General features: G+C 41.6%; 1 protein-coding gene across 5 annotated transcripts in view; it reads left to right on the top strand.

Annotated features, from left to right (window-relative positions):
- The window catches only part of GAS7 (growth arrest specific 7), a 136,242-nt gene that overhangs the window by 82,746 nt on the left and 33,267 nt on the right, over positions 1-20,229 (top strand). For all 5 annotated transcript variants that reach the window (XM_081850813.1, XM_081850814.1, XM_081850815.1 and 2 more), the window contains exons 3-4: positions 12,321-12,398; positions 15,502-15,587. In XM_081850813.1, the coding sequence (XP_081706939.1) occupies positions 12,321-12,398; positions 15,502-15,587 (164 nt within the window). The remainder of the gene's footprint in view (positions 1-12,320; positions 12,399-15,501; positions 15,588-20,229) is intronic.

Below are 20,229 nucleotides of genomic sequence, written 5' to 3'. Positions count from 1 at the left end.
CATAACCAACCTACCTGTACTGTGCTTTTAAGCGCCTTCTCAGATGCCCTGTTCCAAGTCCATCGACTATTGGCATTTAAGCAGAGGGCTGTCCAGGAACCAACCATCCTGACAATGGAACCAAGAATAAGGAACTTCCACCTGGCTTTCTATACCTCCTCTATATACATCATTAGAGACTAGACTTCTAATGCGGTGCTTTTTTAGAAAGCCCTTTAGACTCCTTAACTTTGGTATTTTCGTGTTTTGCTCCTCTCATTGGTTGTTTCCTGCTGCTGGATCTAATTAATTATCAGTTTCCTGTTGTGTTCCACTGTTTACTTTATGTGGTTTGGTTTATTTACTTCTGCAGCATGGAACATGTTAGCAGACCAGTAGACACGATGTAAATTTTTAATAAATAAAAATGCTTGTCATAGCAAAAACCTACAGCCAGATTGCAGCCTCTTCTGTAATATAGCCTTCAGGGCTTAGCTGCAATATATAAATTAAGCAGGCCATCTGAACTTTTTAAAAAACAAAAGGTGCAGTTCAACAGCACAACTCTATAACAGCATGGGGGAACAAGCACCCATTGTGTTTGTCAGATTTGGCATACAGAATGCACTCCTTTTCTTTTTGTCCAGTTCTCTGCAAAGCACCCTGTATATAATGGCATATGTTTTTAGTAATATTTATATTAATATTTGTATTTTCCCCAATTGATTTATGCAAAAATGCTGTGGTCCAAATTGGATGTCATAAATTTTCATTTTTTATCACGGTGAACTGTTTCTTCAAATTGTTATTATTTTGGAACTTTTATCCCATATATATTGTACGTTGTAATCGTATTTTTGTGCTGATCATTGTGGTTTTTGGCTAGGACTGTAAAGTAAAGTGGGGTTGGGGGAGCAGATATACATAATAAATAATGATGATAGCATTCCAGTAATAACACACTTTGTTAAATAAATAGTTTATGAAATGCTAAAATATGTGCATACTCATGAATACTGCCAAGCGCAGTCCATAACTCGGCTCCTGCCTGTGATAAAACTGACAGAGGAATTGACTAGCTCAGATTTAACAGCTAAGTTGTTCTGCCCAAATTGTTTGTCTCAATGGGATGCCAGTTTTTTCACCCATTTCAGCTACATGGTCTTTCTCATATGGCTTTTCGGCTAGAAACCAGAACTAATTAACAGGTATGATATTGTATTACAGGTTTCTTTCTTTGTTAGATTTTGGCCAAAAAGAAAGAAAGAAAGAAAAAGACCCAGACATGCCTTACAAAGAATATATGCAAAATTTAAATGATACAATAAAATACAACTTACAACAAATTTAAACAAGCAATAATGTTTACAGCTAAATTTACCTTACTCACAAATAATGCAACTTTCCCTGCACCTAAAAGCAAAAACCAGTCCCACAAATATTCCAGAAAGAACCCTCGCCCTCAGCTTACCTGGTAGAGAAGTGGGCAGGTACGGTGGAAATCCTCACCCTTGATTGTCACCAACAGTCACCAACAAACAGCAGCTCCTTATATGTTTCCCAAGCAGGGTGATGGTGCGGTGCAGAGCCCATCATCCCAAATGCAGCTTTGTAAACCTGTATCTGAATAAAGAAAAATCATACCTAACATCGGTCTAACATTGCAATGTAACTGCTACAATTTTAGTGTATAAAGCAGTGGAACATTTCTGCAGGTTGTTGACTATTCACACATTATGGTAAACCACAGTTTATAGTTTTCCTTCCATACACCAGTCATACCCTCACGTAACATAGAAGAGGGATGGGAAAGAAGCCACAATCTATGGCTTAGTGTTGAGTCTGAACTGGGAATAATGGCTTGTTTTTGCTCCAAATAAACCATGATCTGGAGGCAGGAATTATTACTTAACGATCCTGGTTTGTTGGAAGAAAACAAGCCACAATCCTCAGTTTGAATGTAATGGTAAGCCAAGGATTGCAGTTCGCTTCCGCCCCATGCTAGCAGAAAGGAGCGAAATAGGCACAACCAGTTTGTTCATGGTAAACCATGGCAGTTTTGGAACGTGCCCTACATACTTGCTTTTCTTCTGTACTCAAACACATAGCACCAACAAGGGAGAGAAAAACCCTTGGTCATCCCTCTGGAACAAGGCTGTCTGAAGAAACGCCTCTGCTATAGAGGTATGTTTCTAGTACCTAGTGCTACAAAAGCACTGAGACTGCTGTGAGACCCCTGCAACCCTGTGCTTTCGAAAACTTTTGAGTGGATAGGCTATGATGATGATATCCTGGAGATAACATACATTGGCGACAGCCTTGTGATGAGAAGGTATTACAGAGCGACTCAAAGGCCATGCTCATTTGACAGAGAGCCCCTGAGCGGGAGATAGGTCAGACATTATGAAAGAGACAGATGTATGTAGGAAGAAGAATCTTAGGCCCTCCAGAGATGGATAGTCAGCGTGATCTGTCGAGGGAGGAGGTTATTGGGAAGCCCAGAGCCAGAAGGGAGTGGGAGTAGAAATACGGAAGAGAGAGCTGGGTTAAAGGGTTCCACGGTGACTATAAGCAATATGTGAGCAGGCTCTGTCATTCTTGGGCTTGCCTTCCTGCTGTAGCTTTTCTTGCCATCACAGACGTGAACTCCAGTGATATGTAGACAAGACAGGGACAAATGATACCTAAATGCAAAAATATGTGGTCCCTTAGACAGGGGATACATACAACCCCACCCCCAATTTAGCCAACGTTAGAGGAGGAAGCAGAATCATGCTAGCTTTTCACACTGACCAGCCGCTCTGCTTTTGGCCTCAATGTCAACAGGTCCCATATGAGTAGGACTCTTCCTTGGCCAATCAGAATCCCCCTTCAGGTAGAGCAAAGTGCCTGTTCTTACTGAAGCCAAATGTGCAGTCACCAGACTGGCTGGCGCAGCTCCTCTCTTCCCCTTTCCCAGTTTGCGCATAGTGTTGTGTGTCTGAACACCCTTATTATCTCTTGCTTAGGAGCTGCTTAGCCTCATTAGAGGTGAATCTTCTGGAATCCACTGTATCGGTTGTTTTCCGTACCATCTTACATATTTATTTTCTCGTAATTTTCTCATTTCCTGTTCTTTGATACTGCCCTGTGCCCGAGTTCCCTAGGAGTTAAGTAGCATCTGAAATAATTCACAGGCTTGCCAAATCAGTTGAATAGAGCTATTAGTATAACATGTATTGACTTTGGGGAGAGGGGAAAAAACAAAACCAGCCACCAGCAACCTGTATTTGTGCCAGTTGTCTATAAGGCTTTTTTTTCTGGAAAAGCAAACTGATTGACTTCTTCTATTCTGAGAACTGTAATTGTGGACTGCCTTGTTATTTTAGTTACTGCCAGTATATGGCAGTGTAACACTGCAGGGTTGGCAAGGATTCTTATGTTACATAACAGCAAGTCAGGGATGCCAGTTCCTTTCATCTTTTCATGTGTAAGAATTAAGGATGGATCAGCTGTATGATTTCCTTTCTGAAAGCATGAAAATATAAGGCTGTGGGTGTTGGTTTTTTTTTTTTGTGTGTGGCAGGAGAGGATGATTTTCTGCAACAGTTTCGCTGCCTGCAACTTACACAAAGAAACAGATTTGCTTTTGTTAAATATTTCTAAATACTAAATCAGTAGTTTTATTAAAATCAGTCATATCAGATTAATATTCCTCCCTCCCCGAAATCTGGATTTTGCATCATTGCTTGTTGTTGTTTTTTTATATTGACTGTAAAGGATAAGAATGTGCAAATATTTAGCACTGACAACTAAAACACAGAAACTTAAAAGCAGAATGGCCGTGATTCATTTGTACTTTAATGAAATTCAGTTAACATGATTTTCACAAATATTGGAAACATGACACTAGTCCACAGCTGATGGACATATTGCGCTGCTTCTGTGGAGCCATTTGTGAAGCTGCAAACTTGGTATCTTTTATTGGAGATGACTAGTTGTTTATGAAGTTTTTAATTGACTCATATTATATTATATTATAGGTCAGTAGGACAATACCTGAAAGTCAAGTTGGCATAACGTTTTTTCCCTGCACTATGTTGGCATACTTCAGTCTTTCCAAAGACTTATGCAGCCTGTTGCTGGAATTCTGACAGGACCATGATATATTTATTTATTTATAAAACAAACCTTTCAAAATGGTATGTTTTCAATAGCAAAACAAAATTCAAACTCTCTTTATCAAGCAAGACATTTTGGATTGTGTAAAGCAGGAGCGGGGAGCTTGTGGCCCTCCAGATGTTGTTTGGCTGCAGATTCCCCATCTCTGGTCTGGCCTTAAAGGAACAAGTTCAGATTATGCCTATGAACCCACTTTGGGGGAAGGAGGCAGAGGATGTTAATCATTAGAGAGGAGAGGAATCGCTAGGTCCCATTCCAAAATGGTTTGACAGTTGCCAAACATGGGAGTTGAGAGCAGCCTGGGGGGGGGTGTGTCATCCCGGGCAGGGCCAGTGCAGCCATTAGGTGGGCTGAGGCTGCTGCCTCAGGCAGCAGAAGCCCCTGAGGCAGCACCCCTGGAGGCGCCCTGCCTGTACACGCCACCTCTGTTGGGCAAGTTCTTGGCGATTTCGCCAGAGATCTCACCTGAAATTTCTGAGATATCTCCTGATACCGGCGTTCCTTCTCTGCCAGTGTTGGAGGCGGAAGGGTGGGTGGTGCAGGCAGCAGGATCAGGTGCAGGGCTATCTTAAGCATATGCAGCACCAGGGTGCAAAGATCAACCCTGCGCCCCCCCCCCCAGGTTGCCCAGTCCCAGGCGCGTAGGAGGGCGGAGCTGGCCAGCCGCCTCAGCGTCTTGCTGGCTCGATCACCCCCAAACTCGCGGCTCAGAGCCGTCCGCAGCAGAAGAGCCTGTTGTGGCGCTCTGACCGACAGACAGGCTCTTCCCCGGACTCAACTTTCAGGCCCTGGACTCTCGGTCTGGCTCCCCTGAGAGTCCGGGGCCCAGGTCCCCCACACCCTTAGCGCCTATGGGTAAGACGGCCCTGATCAGGTGTTGCAGTGCTGGTGGCGGCCATCGCTGCAGCAGCAGGGCAAGGCAGTACTTCCTCTTTCACCTCAAGTGGCGAACCAGGATATGCCACCCCTGATCGGTGGTCTTGACTAGGCCTCTCTGAGTTGTGGAACTGTGGTGAGGTGAGGTGAGCATAGTATGGAATAGAATTGGCGAGGAAGGCTCCTTAGAGAGTGCAAACCATTAATTTGAGTACCACTTCCTATGGAAGCCTCTGTAGTTGCTCCCTTGGAGCAGCAACTCCATGCACATTTTGTAACTTGGGTCGTGGCTCCTCACTCTTCATGTGAAACCTAGTGGCTCTCATTGCACCTAGACTGCACTTCTTTAAGAGCATGAAATACGCTAAATAAAATGTAAAAGTATATTTAAACATTAATTACAAATATGTCCAGAGAGACAAGCTTCTAGTTGCTGCAGCTAAGGTACCTAAGTATATTTTAATTTTTGAGAGTTGGGGAACTAGTGTCAGAATTAATTGGGAAAATAGAAACCATTGACATTGTAGTAAGCAAAATGAAAGCTTTATTATCTGGGCTTAGAAACAGTATGTAGACTTTGGATTTATCGTGCAGAAACAGAAGAAATTCAATTTTTAGGGACAGAGCTCAGAGAATAAATCTTTAATATAATTAATGCATCAGCAACACATTTGGATAATCAGAGTTTATAATATTATTGAAGAACTTGGTCATATTTCATCATTGTATACAGTTATTGTCATAGTGGGGGGAAATTAACCATCATTTTTATTCATTAATTTTCTATCCTGTGCTGTCCCAGTAAATAATAAATTTTTGAACATTCTAGCATAACTCAAGTTGAGTGAATGATCCTCAATTTTTTTTTTCTGAAAAAGAAAAAACTTTATTGATAGTTTGCAGAAATAGAAATAGATGAGATGGTAAAGGTGACAATGGCAAAATGGGTCATAGATATTGGTTACAACATAGAATTGTCCGTATTGGAAAAATTATGGGGGGAAACCATAAATTTCTCTGCCTGTTATCTTATTAAGGAAAACCTACAAAAGATGATGTACTGTTGGTACTTGACACCCAGCAAATTAGTGAAAATGTATAAAAAAGGATCTAATTTATGCTCAAGTGCCACAAGGTGGAGGGAACCCTGATCCATATGTGGTGGTCACGTAAATATGCTAGAGAGTATTGGGAAATGACCCACACAGAATTAAAAAAATATTCTAAAACCCACATTTCCCAAAAGACCAGAGGCCTTTCTGTTAGGGATAATAGGTAATGACATTCCAAAAAAGGCACTCAATATTTTTCTGTACGCAACTGCTGCAGCTAGAATAGTATATGCCAAAAAGTGGAAAGAGGAAGAAATAACCACAAAGGAAATTTGGTAGAACAAATTGATAGAATACAAAGAATTAGTAACCATGACCACAGAACTAAGGATGATTTAAAGACAAGAGAAGAGTGGAAGTGTTTTGGAGATTATTTTAGAGGATACGATATACAATTTAATCTACAAGTAGGAGTTAACATATGAGCAGTAGATAGCATCAAAAGAGGAAGACTTGAAGTGGTAATGGGTGAAATATCAGGATATGCAGCAGATCAAGATTTCCCTAGAATACCACAGAGAGATGGATTGGGAAGTCTTAGGAAAAGAGATAAGTGATGGATACTGTACAATGTGTGCATAAAAGCTGTTAAAATTTCATAAATAAAAGTTTGAAAAAGAAGAAGAAGCTTTCGGTGATAAACCCATATACCAAAGAAAAGAAATAGGGTTTTTTTCCCCAATTTTTTTTTTACATATCTGTTCCTTTATTTTGTATGCGTGTGTGCGAACAATCTTCAGTTTCATTCATTGATGCAGCAGGTAGAAGAATCTGAGGAAAGTGAGATGCTGGAGAAATAGAAGGCTGTGTTATATAACGGCTGTGTCACCATTTTGCAGGAACAGTGTCTTTGGTAAACAGCCAGATTTCACACCTGTGGCAAATGTCTGAAAATGTTAGTATTCTTCAGCACTTATTTCCAACATCGCATCTTAGGAGCACTGCCTCTTTAATAATCTAGGCAAATACAGTAAAACAGCTATAATCACTAACATTACTAGCTTTGACTCTTTTAGCCACAAGACCTGAAGCAATGTGAATTGGTTGTTTAACAGTGTTGCTGCAAATCACTGCTTTTAAAAAACATTTCATTCATCATTCTGAAAAAGAAAATGTTTCATAAGAGCTTTTCTCAGTCCATCTCCCCTCCCCCAGTTCCTAGTTTTTCTCTATGTTGAGCCTCTGGATAAAAAAACTGTGTGTTCAGAACAAAACAGATTCCTCATTATTCCACACCTTCTGAATTTCACATCTCTAGGCATCTTACAATAAACTGTCACACGGAGCAGTGCAGAGCATTTAAATTTTATATTTAGTTACAGCTGGACCTGTTGGTTTAGCTTAAGTGTGTTTGGATTGGGATCACTAGTCATAATGGTGCAGAAAGATGATGCTGTGCACACTTTGTCATGTGGTTTATTCATCAGCGATTTGTCACTTTTACATTTTCTACCTGGGGGTTTTTCACGTGCATATTTTACCGCTTTTTGTTGCAAAGCCTTGAGTAACTAATACCAGGAAAAGTATTATTATTATTATTATTATTATTATTATTATTATTATTAACAACCTTTCTCTTCCCCAAGGCAGAAACTGTATAAGCATGATATGTGCATGTATGTATTGAAGGGATGAGGGGAGATGTAACCCTAGAAATCAGCAATTTCTTATACAATTGGTGACAATACCATTTCTATTTCTTAAAGCAAATTAACATCTGTTTTCCCTTAACCTTCTGGGCAGGTACTATCTGAGTTCTGCACAATTGTGCTTGGTAGCAGTTGCTGCACTCCCACATTTCAGAGAAACCATTGCTGATATTTCATCTCTCTGGATATGAGTTGTTGGGTGCCTTTTCCCTTTCCTCCTTCAATGGCAGAATGCACACACAAAGTGCTAATGCTTCCACGGTTTAATCAAACAGTTGTGTACTCTGCACTGCTGCGAAACCCCTGGTGACTCACTGTTGCCATCCTCACATTATGCAGACATTCCAAACAAGCATAAAATAAAAGCCGTAACACAAGACAGCAAAATAGGAAATGGGATGCTAAGTAAAATAGAGCACAAAAAATATTATACTTGCTAATTGCCTGCCTACAATGCTGGTTTATATTTTTAAACCTCTTCGACTAATAATTTGCACTTGAATCAACACAATTCCTGCACCACTAAGGGTGATGATTTTTTTTAAATGTGAATGTTCAGTTGAGGGAATTATCTTTTCCTTTTCCTTTTGGTAGGAGAGCTGGGGTGGGGTGTGTGTGTCTCTCTGTGTGTGGAATAGATAGCTACAAACTAGTTACCTTGTACAACATCCAGGCCAGTATCCTTGAAAAGGGCTACACTTAAGAAAACTATGCATGGAGACCATACTTTTTATAAGGAAAATGCTTGCACGCAAGCAATTTTGCAATAGTATTTTATAAGGACTACAAGCTTAATTGGTCACTTACTATGTAGATGAATTCAACTTTGGGGTCAATTTGCAATTTATGTTAATGCCCTTATGCATCCTTTCTCAACCTTGGGGCCCCACAGGTTCTTGAACTACAGCTCCCATCATCCCTGACCACAGGCCATGCTGGCTAGGAATGATGGGAGTTGTAGTCCAACAACACCTGGGAACCCAAGGTTGAGAAAGGCTGGTCCTATGTGTGACTGGTGTGTCTTGCTACATGGATTGCATTGTGTTCCTCTTTCGACTGATCTTTGAACTCCAGTAAAAGCTGTGTTTTATGCGAAACCTTCTTTATGTGAGTAGAAAGCTAGCAAGTACAATTATGACACATGATGAATTGATTGATGACTCATCCGCCACAAATATGTTGTAGTTTGGGAAGGAAATGAACACATCTGATCCGGAGGATTTTGTGAATCATCCCTTAGGCTATAAGGTGCTTTGGAACCCTGTGAAAGGGATTCCGTTAGGTGACTGGGACAGCCTGTAATGATGTTGTGTGATTGACAGGTGAGCTGCTCCACCCACCTGCCAGAGTTGGTGTTACGGGAGCCAAAAAAGATTCCCCAACCCTGTGTTAGGGAATTTCCAGGTGGATCTTGTCTTTCAGTGCCATATTTGCTTTAACCTTGATTCAGTGTCAGAGATGTTTTGGCTCGATTAGAAGGAACTTTGGTGCTGATGATATCAAATCTCATGTTTATCACTTTAGATATGGAAGAGGCCTTAGCTTAGTGATAGTGTCACTGCATACTTGTTTCTTCCCTGGCATTTTTAAATAAAAGGATTTTGGGCCTCGGAGGGCTGTTTCCAATCACGAGTACTATGTACTGGAGAGATTCATTGCTTTATTTATTTTACTGCTTTATAAAAATGCATTTATGCCAAGGTGTGCACTATTGCAGCATAGTACAGAAGTAATAGAATTATTGGTACAAAGCATCTCTTAATTAAATGTAAAGAAAAAGATGTGTGTAAAGAAAAAGATGTGTGTTATGTTCAAGCCTCGAGGGAAGTAAGAGGGTCACAAAACAATATTGCTGTAGGTAGTAGGGTAGCCTTGCTAGTAAACATCACTTTTTAAAAAAGTTAAAATACTGTGGGTATTATAAGGAAGAGGAGCAGAGGTGGAGGAGCCACCGGCCATGGAAGCTGAGCCTGTCACGTGTGATGGTGCCGAGTGGTTGTGCCACGTCGGAGGAGACAGGAACGTGGTGGCAACTTAGCTCCTCCCTCTCCTGCAGTGGAGGGGAAGCAGTCCCCAGTCCACGGTGGTGGCAGCAGGAAAAGGAGGAGCCACCAGTCATGGAAGCCAAGTTGCCATGTGATGCCCAGAGACCCTGCATGCAACGGTGTCAAGCCTGATGTCTGGGCATTGCGTGACGTTGTGATGTTGTGCACGCACGACCGGCCCATCCACCCCCATCTCATTCCCAAGTCAACGCTTCTGCAAGGAATTGATAATCTAGGATGGAAAGCACATTATCCCACTTGCAAGAGTGCAAAGAAGCAGTGATATCCCTGTAACTAATGCAGAGCTTTGAGAAGAAGCACCTGAATCCTGTGTCGCAACTGAGTGAGAACTCCCCAATTACTGTGAACACATACATGCAATTATCAATTGCAAAGCGTTCTGATTTTTTAAAAAAGAATTACTACAGCATAAAACCAGTGGTACACAAATGAGAATGTTGTAATGGTATCACAAGGCAGCCTGCAGTGCAGTACCCTAAGCTGGCTTGGGCAGGCTTCACAAATCAGCCATTAGCACAAATCCTTTAGTGAGGAAAGAGGAATGTGTAGAAAACAGAATAATCACAAAGGGCTATACAAAGAAAATTGGTAGGAGAGGGCAAAGAGGAGTTTAGCAGGTGTAGTGACAATCTGCCCCAGATGCCTGGTTTGTAGTTTCAGGTGTTGCTGCTGATCGCTTATCCCCACCCCAGGCCTGATGTCACATGTTTCCTTACCTTTGAAACCCTATTCTCGTGGGGTCTAGGTGAGGTTTGACCCATTAATGCATTCTTATTTTTTAACTTCTCCATGCTGCCTCCCTGTGCAATGTGTCCCACAGTGTGAGTTAATGTAGTTTTTGAGAATTGGCTTGAAAATTAGCTTGATGTGCTGCTTGCAGTGCCCCTTCTCACGTATTGCATGCTTGACCTGCGTAGAGCCAGCATACAGAAGCTGTAGGCATTAGAGAAATCATTTTTCTACCTGCAGTCATAAAAAGAACACAGCACTGCATTGCTTGCAGCCCAACAATTGACTTTGCCTTGTCTGTGGTTCTGCCTCTAAGCAGAGCTAATTCAAAGTTACAGCACCACCTACCGTTGGAGATTATCATTTGAAAGTGGCTGCTGTGATTCCTTGTTTAAATCTTGCTTGTTGCCCAAATCTCCCCATGCATCGTGAAAACCTGAAGGATGCAAAACCTAAAAGAGAATCTTCCTTCTTTCTTTCTTTCTTTCTTTCTTTCTTTCTTTCTTTCTTTCTTTCTTGTTCATACTGTATATCTAAATAGAAAAGTAAGAGTCTGCAATCCATTTGTTGAATGGATGCAATTCAATGTAGGGAGGAAATGCATTCCAAAGAAAAGGAGTCCAGGAGAAAAGAAATATGACTTCCAATGAACTTTGTGTGTACATCTCTTTTATACTGACTAGCAGCAGTGTACACTGAAAAAACAGTCTTTCTGTTAACCTCCAACATGTATTAAGCCGTGATTGTAGTTACTTGTGGTGAAGGAAAGATAGATACTCTGCATGTGGTCAATCTGCTCTTTACTCTGCATATTCCATGGGTTGTAAAACAAAATTCAAGGCCTTGGCTCTGATGAATAGTGACTCAAATTAATGATCTGCTGCTGTGAGCCAAATGTAATGTTAACTGTTAAAGCCCTGTACAGTCAAGGGCCTGGATACTTGTGGAATCTCCTTTTCCCACCCACAGACCTGCCCATACATTGAGATCTTTAGAGGAGGCTCTCCTGGTTGTGTGCTACAGCCTCCCGAAGTTCACAGTGTGGCATTCTGAAGAAACATCTCCATAGTGGGGCCTAAATTATAGAATTCCCCTCACCTCTGAAATAAAGGAGGGAGCTCTTACGAATTTTCAGTGCCTGCTAATGTGTTATCTGTTCACTTGGGCAATTGATGGATATTAGTACTGATCTTGAGGTCATAAGTTACGGTCTCCTGGTTTTATTGCTGGAATTTCTTATTGTGTTTTTAATATGCTGATAGTATCACAGCCCTCTCTTAGATTTCTTTTAGCAATGAATAATGGATAATAAATATTTTAAATATTTTAAATGAAATAAATACAAATTAAGCCTCTTCTGATAATAAGGTTGCTGAGTATCATAAAGGCACACCGAAATGGGACTTTCAGCTTTTCTGACTATCACAGACTGGGTACTCCAGTTGTACACACCTGATAGGTATGAAACCACAGTGGTGTGTTGCTGTGGAGTGGCTTTCTCCAGTAAGTGTGAGGATTGCCTGAGGGGAAAGCCTCCAGCTGAGCACGCTCTTAAGTGATGCCATCTGAAAGGATTGCCCTTAAGTTGGGGAGCATTATATAAAACAGCACAGAACAGGAGTTAACCCTCTCTTATCTGATAAGTGTGGACATTTATTTGGTCCACTTTTGGGGGGGGCAGACAGGAAATCTTTCTTGTATATATTTGTGATTCTGACTGCACTCACATCAATGTTGTTTTTGAACAGAGACTACTTGGGAGCGGCCAAGCAGTGTGCCCGGGACACCAAAGAGCCCTGTGACACAGAAGAACTCCTTGCCTACAGGTAGGGGGCAAATTAGGCGGCGCCCATTAGATTTCCTGAAATAAACACACATACACTCTTCACGGTTTGTACCGAAATGGCTAATACCTGTGACATCTCCATTGACTGGTATTCAAAGTGGTGCTTGGAGCGTAGTGCATGGCGCTTCCTTGGTCAGGTTATGGCACATGAAGGACATATTTTTTTCTATACTCCTGGGAGCTTGTCTTGGCTACCAACCATGTGCTTATATAAGTCTATGATTCTGATCTTTGAGAGCCAACTGCACATTTTAGCAATGAGAAAGGTGAGGGGATGCTTCTAGATCAGTCATTAATTTCTTTCTACCATGCAATTCTGGTTTTGTTTTTACAAATGGTGTCACAGCATCCTATCCTTTCTGAGTAAGAGAATGGTAATACACCCAAAGTCCCCTACAAAATGTGGGGGGGGATCATGATAAGCTAAAATTGATGAATTACAGGTCGGCGGTTCGAATCCCTGCAACGGGGTGAGCTCCCGTTGCTCAGTCCCTGCTCCTGCCAACCCAGCAGTTCGAAAGCATGCCAGTGCAAGTAGATAAATAGGTACTGCTCTGGCGGGAAGGTAAACGGCGTTTCCGTGCACTGCTCTGGTTTCGCCAGAAGCGGCTTAGTCATGCTGGCCACATGACCCGGAAAAACTGTCTGCGGAAGCGGACAAATGCCAGCTCCCTCAGCCTTTAAGGCAAGGTGAGTGCCGCAACCCCAGAGTCATTTGCGACTGGACTTAATTGTCAGGGGTCCCTTTACCTTTACCTTTACAGTAATATGAATGTACTAGAGGATGCTGTCCCTACCTACTATGCCTTCTAGCCCTTGGTCAACCCTCTTTACTAAGCCTCTTTCCCTGTCCCCACATTTCACCCAGTCCTTTGCTCAGCTTGCCCTTTGCTCAGCTTGCCCCGTTCTGTCACAGCTTGTTAAATATTTAATGGAGAGGTGGGTGCTTTAGAGAGCCATTGCCAAACCGTTCTCTGAAGTGCCTCCTACCCTCCTTTAAATGTCACTCCAGATATTGGGGGGGGGGTAAAGTTTATTTCTATTTTATTTTATTTTATAATGTATATAAAACAGAGAGAACAGTTATAACAACAGACAAAAAGTAAATGATGAAAAACGAAACTATAAAATAGGCACATAGAGTGAGTGGTTGTACATGAGTTAAAATAACAAATCCCAAGTAAAGACTATCAACTTTTATCAGATCATAAAAGTACAGTTCCAGATTTCCCAGGCTTATGATGAGGGCTGCCTTGAAAATGACGGTTCCGCTGTATATGTCATAAAGGAATGCCAAATCATATAAAAAGTGTCTGGAGGTTCTATTCCTTGTCAAAATCTCAAATTATGTCTTATTTTCTACATTACTGTACACCTATATTCCAGAGTGAGCAGTACCAAGCGCCCAGTGTAAGATTTTGGGCTCTTCTCCATTGAGTTGCATTTACTATATGTGCTGCCAAGACCAAATCTTTTGGCAACATATTTCATAGAATCATAGAATCATAGTTGGAAGAGACCACAAGGGCCATCGACTCCAACCCCCTGCCAAGCAGGAAACACCATCAGAGCACTCCTGACATATGGTTGTCAAGCCTCTGCTTAAAGACCTCCAAAGAAGGAGACTCCACCACACTCCTTGGCAGCAAATTCCACTGTCGAACAGCTCTTACTGTTAGGAAGTTCTTCCTAATAATAATAATAATAATAATAATAATAATAATAATAATAATAAATTTTATTTATATCCCGCCCTCCCCAGCCGAAGCCGGGCTCAGGGCGGCTAACAACACTAAAACACCTAATGTTTAGGTGGAATCTTTTTTCTTGTAGTTTGGAACCATTGCTCCGTGTCCACTTCTCTGGAGCAGCAGAAAACAACCTTTCTCCCTCCTCTATGCGACATCCCTTCATACATTTATATTTATATTGGTATCATAAAAAATACTCAGTAATATTAATTTTGGACAACATACAATTGTTTCCTTAATAATATTCATCATTTCTGTCAGAATTAAATTCCAAAAATCTTGCACCAACTGACAATTCCCACCATAAATGATAATACATACCAAGTTCATTGCAGCCCCTCCAACAATAAGATGATATAGAAGAAAACATTTTTTGAGTTTTGCAGAGGAGTACGATACTACTTTTTAAGAGGCAATGTTAAGAGGTTTCCATAAGCAAACTGCAAACAGATTTTAAGGGGCGCAATTCCCAGATATTTTTTTCCAGTCCTTGGGAAGAATTTGTGTGCCAGCATCTAGTTCCCATATCTTTTAAAGGGGTTCCATATATCCGTAAGCTATATTATGCAATATAGAATACAGTTTAGAAATTCATCCTTTCCCCTCTCTACCCATTGTTCTTAATAAATTTTCAAGTTGTGTTAAGGTTCTCAGAGCTTTTGTTTTTACATGTTCTTTTATAATACTCCATAGATGTAAAATGGCAGGGAAGAAGGCTCAGATAATGGTTTGCCAAGCCATCCTTCTTCTACTCACGTTTAAACATTGCTCCTTCCTCATCTGCTCGCCTGACTCGCCACCACCCATGCTGCTTGTTCATTCGCCTGCCTGTTGTTCTGTCATCATGCTGTAGTTGGTGTGACCTCCTGTTGGCGGCTATGCAAACTACAGCGTGATGACAGTTTTACTTTCCAAAATATAGAGACATACTGAATTTTATTGCATAAATTTCTTGAGATAATCAGATATTTCATTTAAAGTGGAGTTGCCTGACCTTCCTGCAGAGTTTATGGAGGCTTGTGTTTTTACATAAATAGTTGATCTATCTCAATAATGTCTTTGCAACTGATGTGTTCTTGTTGCTAAAATTGCTGCCTGCTTGCATGTATTTGTGCATAGATCGATGGATCAATATATTATGTATTTCTGCAGAGTGTGTTTCATGTAGACTTGCTGTATTTGTGGTGACATTTTGAATTATACATTTACACTTGGTCATGTATGCCAGGTAAATTACTTAATTTTGATGAAGAGCCTCAGAGATGGTAAACCCATTCCCCCCCCCCCATCTTTTTGAATTACGCCAGCTTCTCCTGTATCTTTTCTTTACAGTGAATGGGTATCACATACCAGGAACTTTGGTACCCCAACTAGAACCAAGCCACATGAGTCTCCGCAAAGTCAGCAGTGACCCCCAGGTAAGCACAGAAAATATTCCTGGATGTAGATGAAGGCTTTTATTTTCTATGATTGTTTAGAAATAGTGCTTGTGGATACTTCCAGTGGGATGAGGGACTGAAAGCAGTCTTCCTTCACTTAGATGTGCAGCAGTGATAGTTCAGTCTTTTAGTCCAAATTGTGCTGTGAACCTCAAAGTCCTTGTATTCCTGAACACGCTCTCTCCCTCTCCCCTCCCCCTCCCCCTTCTATTTTTATCACTGGAAGCTCTTATTGATCTTTCTCAACTTTAGCCATCTGTGATCATTTTGTAGTATGGAGTTTTTCGGGCTAGGTACCCAACGTGCTTTCTTTTTTGTCAACATTGAATTGGGATTTGTTGCACTCCTTGTAGCTGTTTAAGTGAGCATCCTCTTGCTATTGTACCATGAGACCCTATAATCAAGATGATTTTTATTATCCATGCATTCTTTCCTAAATCTTGGAAGATTACAGCTATATTTCATAGCAATGCATTCCACGCTGTCTCAAAGTCTCCTTTACCCACTACAGTACTGGAGAAAAAAATTCACCAACTTGTTAGAAGTTTTTTTTGCAGGTTTTTGTTTGTTTGTTTGCAGAAATATGTAAGTTAAATCTTAGGTCATAAACATTCTAGAGTTTTATTTTTTCCACTCAATTCAGATATGCTGAATGTCTGTATAGCTGTACCCCTCTTGCCATTATTACTATATTATTGAAGTCTGCATTAAAGCCTGTTATGTAATTTGGGCTGCTTCCACACTGGTCACTTATTGTGGAACAACCATGCTTTGTTCACTCACTGTTTATGGGATGTCTGCATAACATAGTGATCAAACGTCCTCCTCCCAAGTTTTCTCTATTCAGCTTCCGTTTTTGTGGGGTTGTGTTTTTTTAAGAACTCAGAAAAATCTGGGTTTTTATTTGTTTGGGGTTTTTTTATCACAATGTAAGCACTGTGCAACATACCCCATGTAGGTGATCCATCACACAGCTGTTCTGGCTTATACAGGCCAGTTACGGCCTTCATAGATTTTGTTCTAGCAATTTCCTTCTCTATAGTCTGTCTCATCTGTCTCTGCTCTGGTCAGACCTCACCTGGAGTACTGTGTCCAGTTCTGGGCACCACAGTTCAAGAAGGACACTGACAAACTGGAACGTGTCCAGAGGAGGGCAACCAAAATGGTCAAAGGCCTGGAAACGATGCCTTATGAGGAACGGCTAAGGGAGCTGGGCATGTTTAGCCTGGAGAAGAGGAGGTTAAGGGGTGATATGATAGCCATGTTCAAATATATAAAAGGATGTCACATAGAGGAGGGAGAAAGGTTGTTTTCTGCTGCTCCAGAGAAGCGGACACGGAGCAATGGTTCCAAACTACAAGAAAGAAGATTCCACCTAAACATTAGGAAGAACTTCCTGACAGTAAGAGCTGTTCGACAGTGGAATTTGCTGCCAAGGAGTGTGGTGGAGTCTCCTTCTTTGGAGGTATTTAAGCAGAGGCTTGACAACCATATGTCAGGAGTGCTCTGATGGTGTTTCCTGCTTGGCAGGGGGTTGGACTCGATGGCCCTTGTGGTCTCTTCCAACTCTATGATTCTATGATTCTATGATTCATCTCTCTCAGAATCAGCTCTATCACTTTAACTGTTCCCTTCTCAAATAGCATTGCTTTGGTGTTCCTTTCCTCTCTCCACAACCCTGCACATCCCAACTTGCAGTACATCCCACACAAAGGTCCCAATGAAAATTGCTACACACAAGATTTGGGGTTGGGGAAGGAGTGGCTTCCCACTCGGCTGTAGAATGTTATTTGGATTCCAGACATTGCTGTCCCACCTACAGCGTAAAGCAGAACAGCACTGCTTGCATACTGCTTAATTGTCACCATCTGTAAGCACTCTTGGTTACTGATGCTTTTCCGCTGTCTAAGAAAATCTAGGGATTTACCTTAGCAAACAGCATTTGAAAAGTACAAGCTACTGTTCACTGTAGCTTCCAACAACTAATTAACATTCTTTGGGGTCCTCTGGAAATCTAAGGCATGACAGCTGGACATAGCTGAATTATGAAGGGCTAGCATGTTTGAGTGAATGCAGTGTTGAACCTGAGATCCAAAACTCTGTTAAATCATTCATGTGTGTTTAAATAAATCTGGTCATTTAAAGCCACGAGCTCGCAAACGGGCTTTGGCAAGTTGCTGTTTCAAGCCTCAGTTTCTGTTCTGTAAAACAGTTTATAATAGTCATAGTATAGCTGTGAGGCAAAGCATACTGCTACCCATAGAATATTGCTTTCTCTCAGTTCTCTGTGCTTTAAGGAATCACGTAGGCCAATTTCGCAAATGATGCTAAAATTGATTTTTGCATTTCTCCTCCCCACCCCTCACTGATTTTTTGCATTTCCTGTATCTGTACATTCAGTTTGAAAAGCCACATTAAGTCTGGGTTGTTGTTGTTGTTGTTTTAAAAAAAACAAAAACCAGCTTTCTTCACTCTTATTCTACACTAATGATGATTAAAAAATGTTCCTGAGCAGGGACTCACACATTTCTGTTCATCGCTTGATGACTGTAATATCAAGTACTTTCTTGTATTGTGCAAACAGCCATCGCAGATCAAACGGCACTTTCATATCTGCTGACATCATTTCAGCGCAATATGTTCCAGCTGTGTTTGCAGCTCATAACATTTATTTTGTTTTTATCCCACCCATCCTCCTGAGATTTGAATAAAAATGAGCACGTGCACAGCAACTCTGTGCAGGGGGGCTGGGAAGACAAGATAGTGACTTGCTCAAGACAACCCAGGGAGGAATAAAGCTGAGCAGAGATTAGAACCTGCACCTTCCCTGTATAAACCCAATACTGGAGCCACTACCATGAAGTCATTGAACTAGCCATTCCATGGGGAAGGGCCGTAGCACAACGGTAGGGCACCTGCTCTGCATGCAGATGGCTCCAGGTTCAATCCCTAGCATCTTTGGGTAGGGTTGGGGGAAAGACCCTCTACCAGAATCCTGGACAGCAGCTGCTGGTTAGTGAAGACAGTAGTGAGCTAGAATCTAGATGACCTAGAGGTGTGACTCTCTAGAGGTGTGAGAGCCAGTGTGGTGTAGTGATTAAGAGCTGTAGACTCGTAATCTGGGGAACCGGGTTCGCGTCTCCGCTCCTCCACATGCAGCTTCTGGGTGACCTTGGGCCAGTCACACTTCTCTGAAGTCTCAGCCTCACTCACCTCACAGAGTGTTTGTTGTGGGGGAAGAAGAGAAAGTTAGCCGCTTTGATACTCCTTCGGGTAGTAATAAAGCAGCATATCAAACCCAAACTCTTCTTCTTTTTCTTCTCCTCTATAAGGCAGCTTCCTGTGTTCCTATGGGTGAGGTGTTCGTGCATGTGTGAGAGTAGTTCACAAAAAAACCTCTTAAGGGCTGACTAAAAAGTGTTGCAAAATGTCAGAGAAGAAAGTGTGCATTGATAAGACAATTATTTGTTACGTGACCATGGTTCGGAAAATGTTTCTGCTTTCAGTTCACTGAGCTCTGCTTGAGTCAAGCAGGTCATATGTGAGAACACGGAAAACTTGGTTTTAAAAGCTCTGAGGACCTTGTAGACTCTGTGGGAGCTTTTTCCCTCTTCTTCTTCCCTGCTCATTCCCCTCACTTCCTCCCCTTAATGATGTCACCAGGAAAGAGGCGAAGAATAAAACTAGATTTTGCATCGTGTCTTCACTGTCTCTAAAATAAGCATATGGCTGGAGTGGGCACACCAAGAGAGTGATATTCTGAAATCTTCTCTTCCTCCCTTGCTCTCCCTGAGGCTGAGAAGCCAGTTCTAAATTGTTGGCAAAGTTGTTCTCCTTTGCCCCTGTGAGTAGTTTGTTATCACACAGTAGTGTCTTTATGAAGAGAGGCGGAGGTAGTTGAGGAAGTAATTCACCTCTGCCTTTCCTAAGCGAGAGTATACAACACATCTCCATTAGCGTTGCATATCTCACTTTGGAAACTCTTGGACCTTGATCTGTAGGTGATTCTTGCATGAATCCACCTTGACCTGTGCTGCTGCTTCTTTGTAGTACTCTGGATGGTGATCTGTTTTGGATACTGGATCAAGAGTATCTTTGTAGGTTTAAGATCCTACTGATCTTTTCTAGTCTTACTTGAGGGCATGGCTGGTGGGTCCAGGGAACAGCTACTCTCTGACCTAATGGCTTTGCAGGTTCATAATTGGCTGCTTCAGCAGTTGTTGGGCAATAGGCCCGTAAATGAATCAGCAGCTTACAACACAGGTGAGTGCTCTTGTATTGGTTGTAGAGTGATCAGTGGGGAACCTACTGGGCCCCCTGGAAAGCATGGAGCTGAGTGAGACCAAGAATGCAGGAAAGTTGAAAGAATTTAAGGTGTGCCAGTGTTAACCAAGAAAACTTGAGTGTTTGGAAGCTCAAGGACTTAAGATTTGCTACTGTGTCTAGCAGTTTATTATGAAAGTGCATTGTAGAGGGGAACTCCATAACATATTCCCCCCCCCTTAAAGATCAGGGGAGTTAGAAGCAGCATCATGTATTTTGGAGAGGAGATGGTGATTTAGAGTTCTTCATTACACAGTTCTTCTTTCCGCAGGTGCTAGCATCAGCTCTACTTTTGCGG

This window comes from Podarcis erhardii, assembly GCF_964252035.2.
Source record: "Podarcis erhardii genome assembly, chromosome: 2".
In the NCBI taxonomy this organism is placed as follows: Eukaryota; Metazoa; Chordata; class Lepidosauria; order Squamata; family Lacertidae; genus Podarcis; species Podarcis erhardii.
Note: the sequence above shows the minus strand (reverse complement) of the source record. Positions and strands in the feature narration are given on the sequence as shown.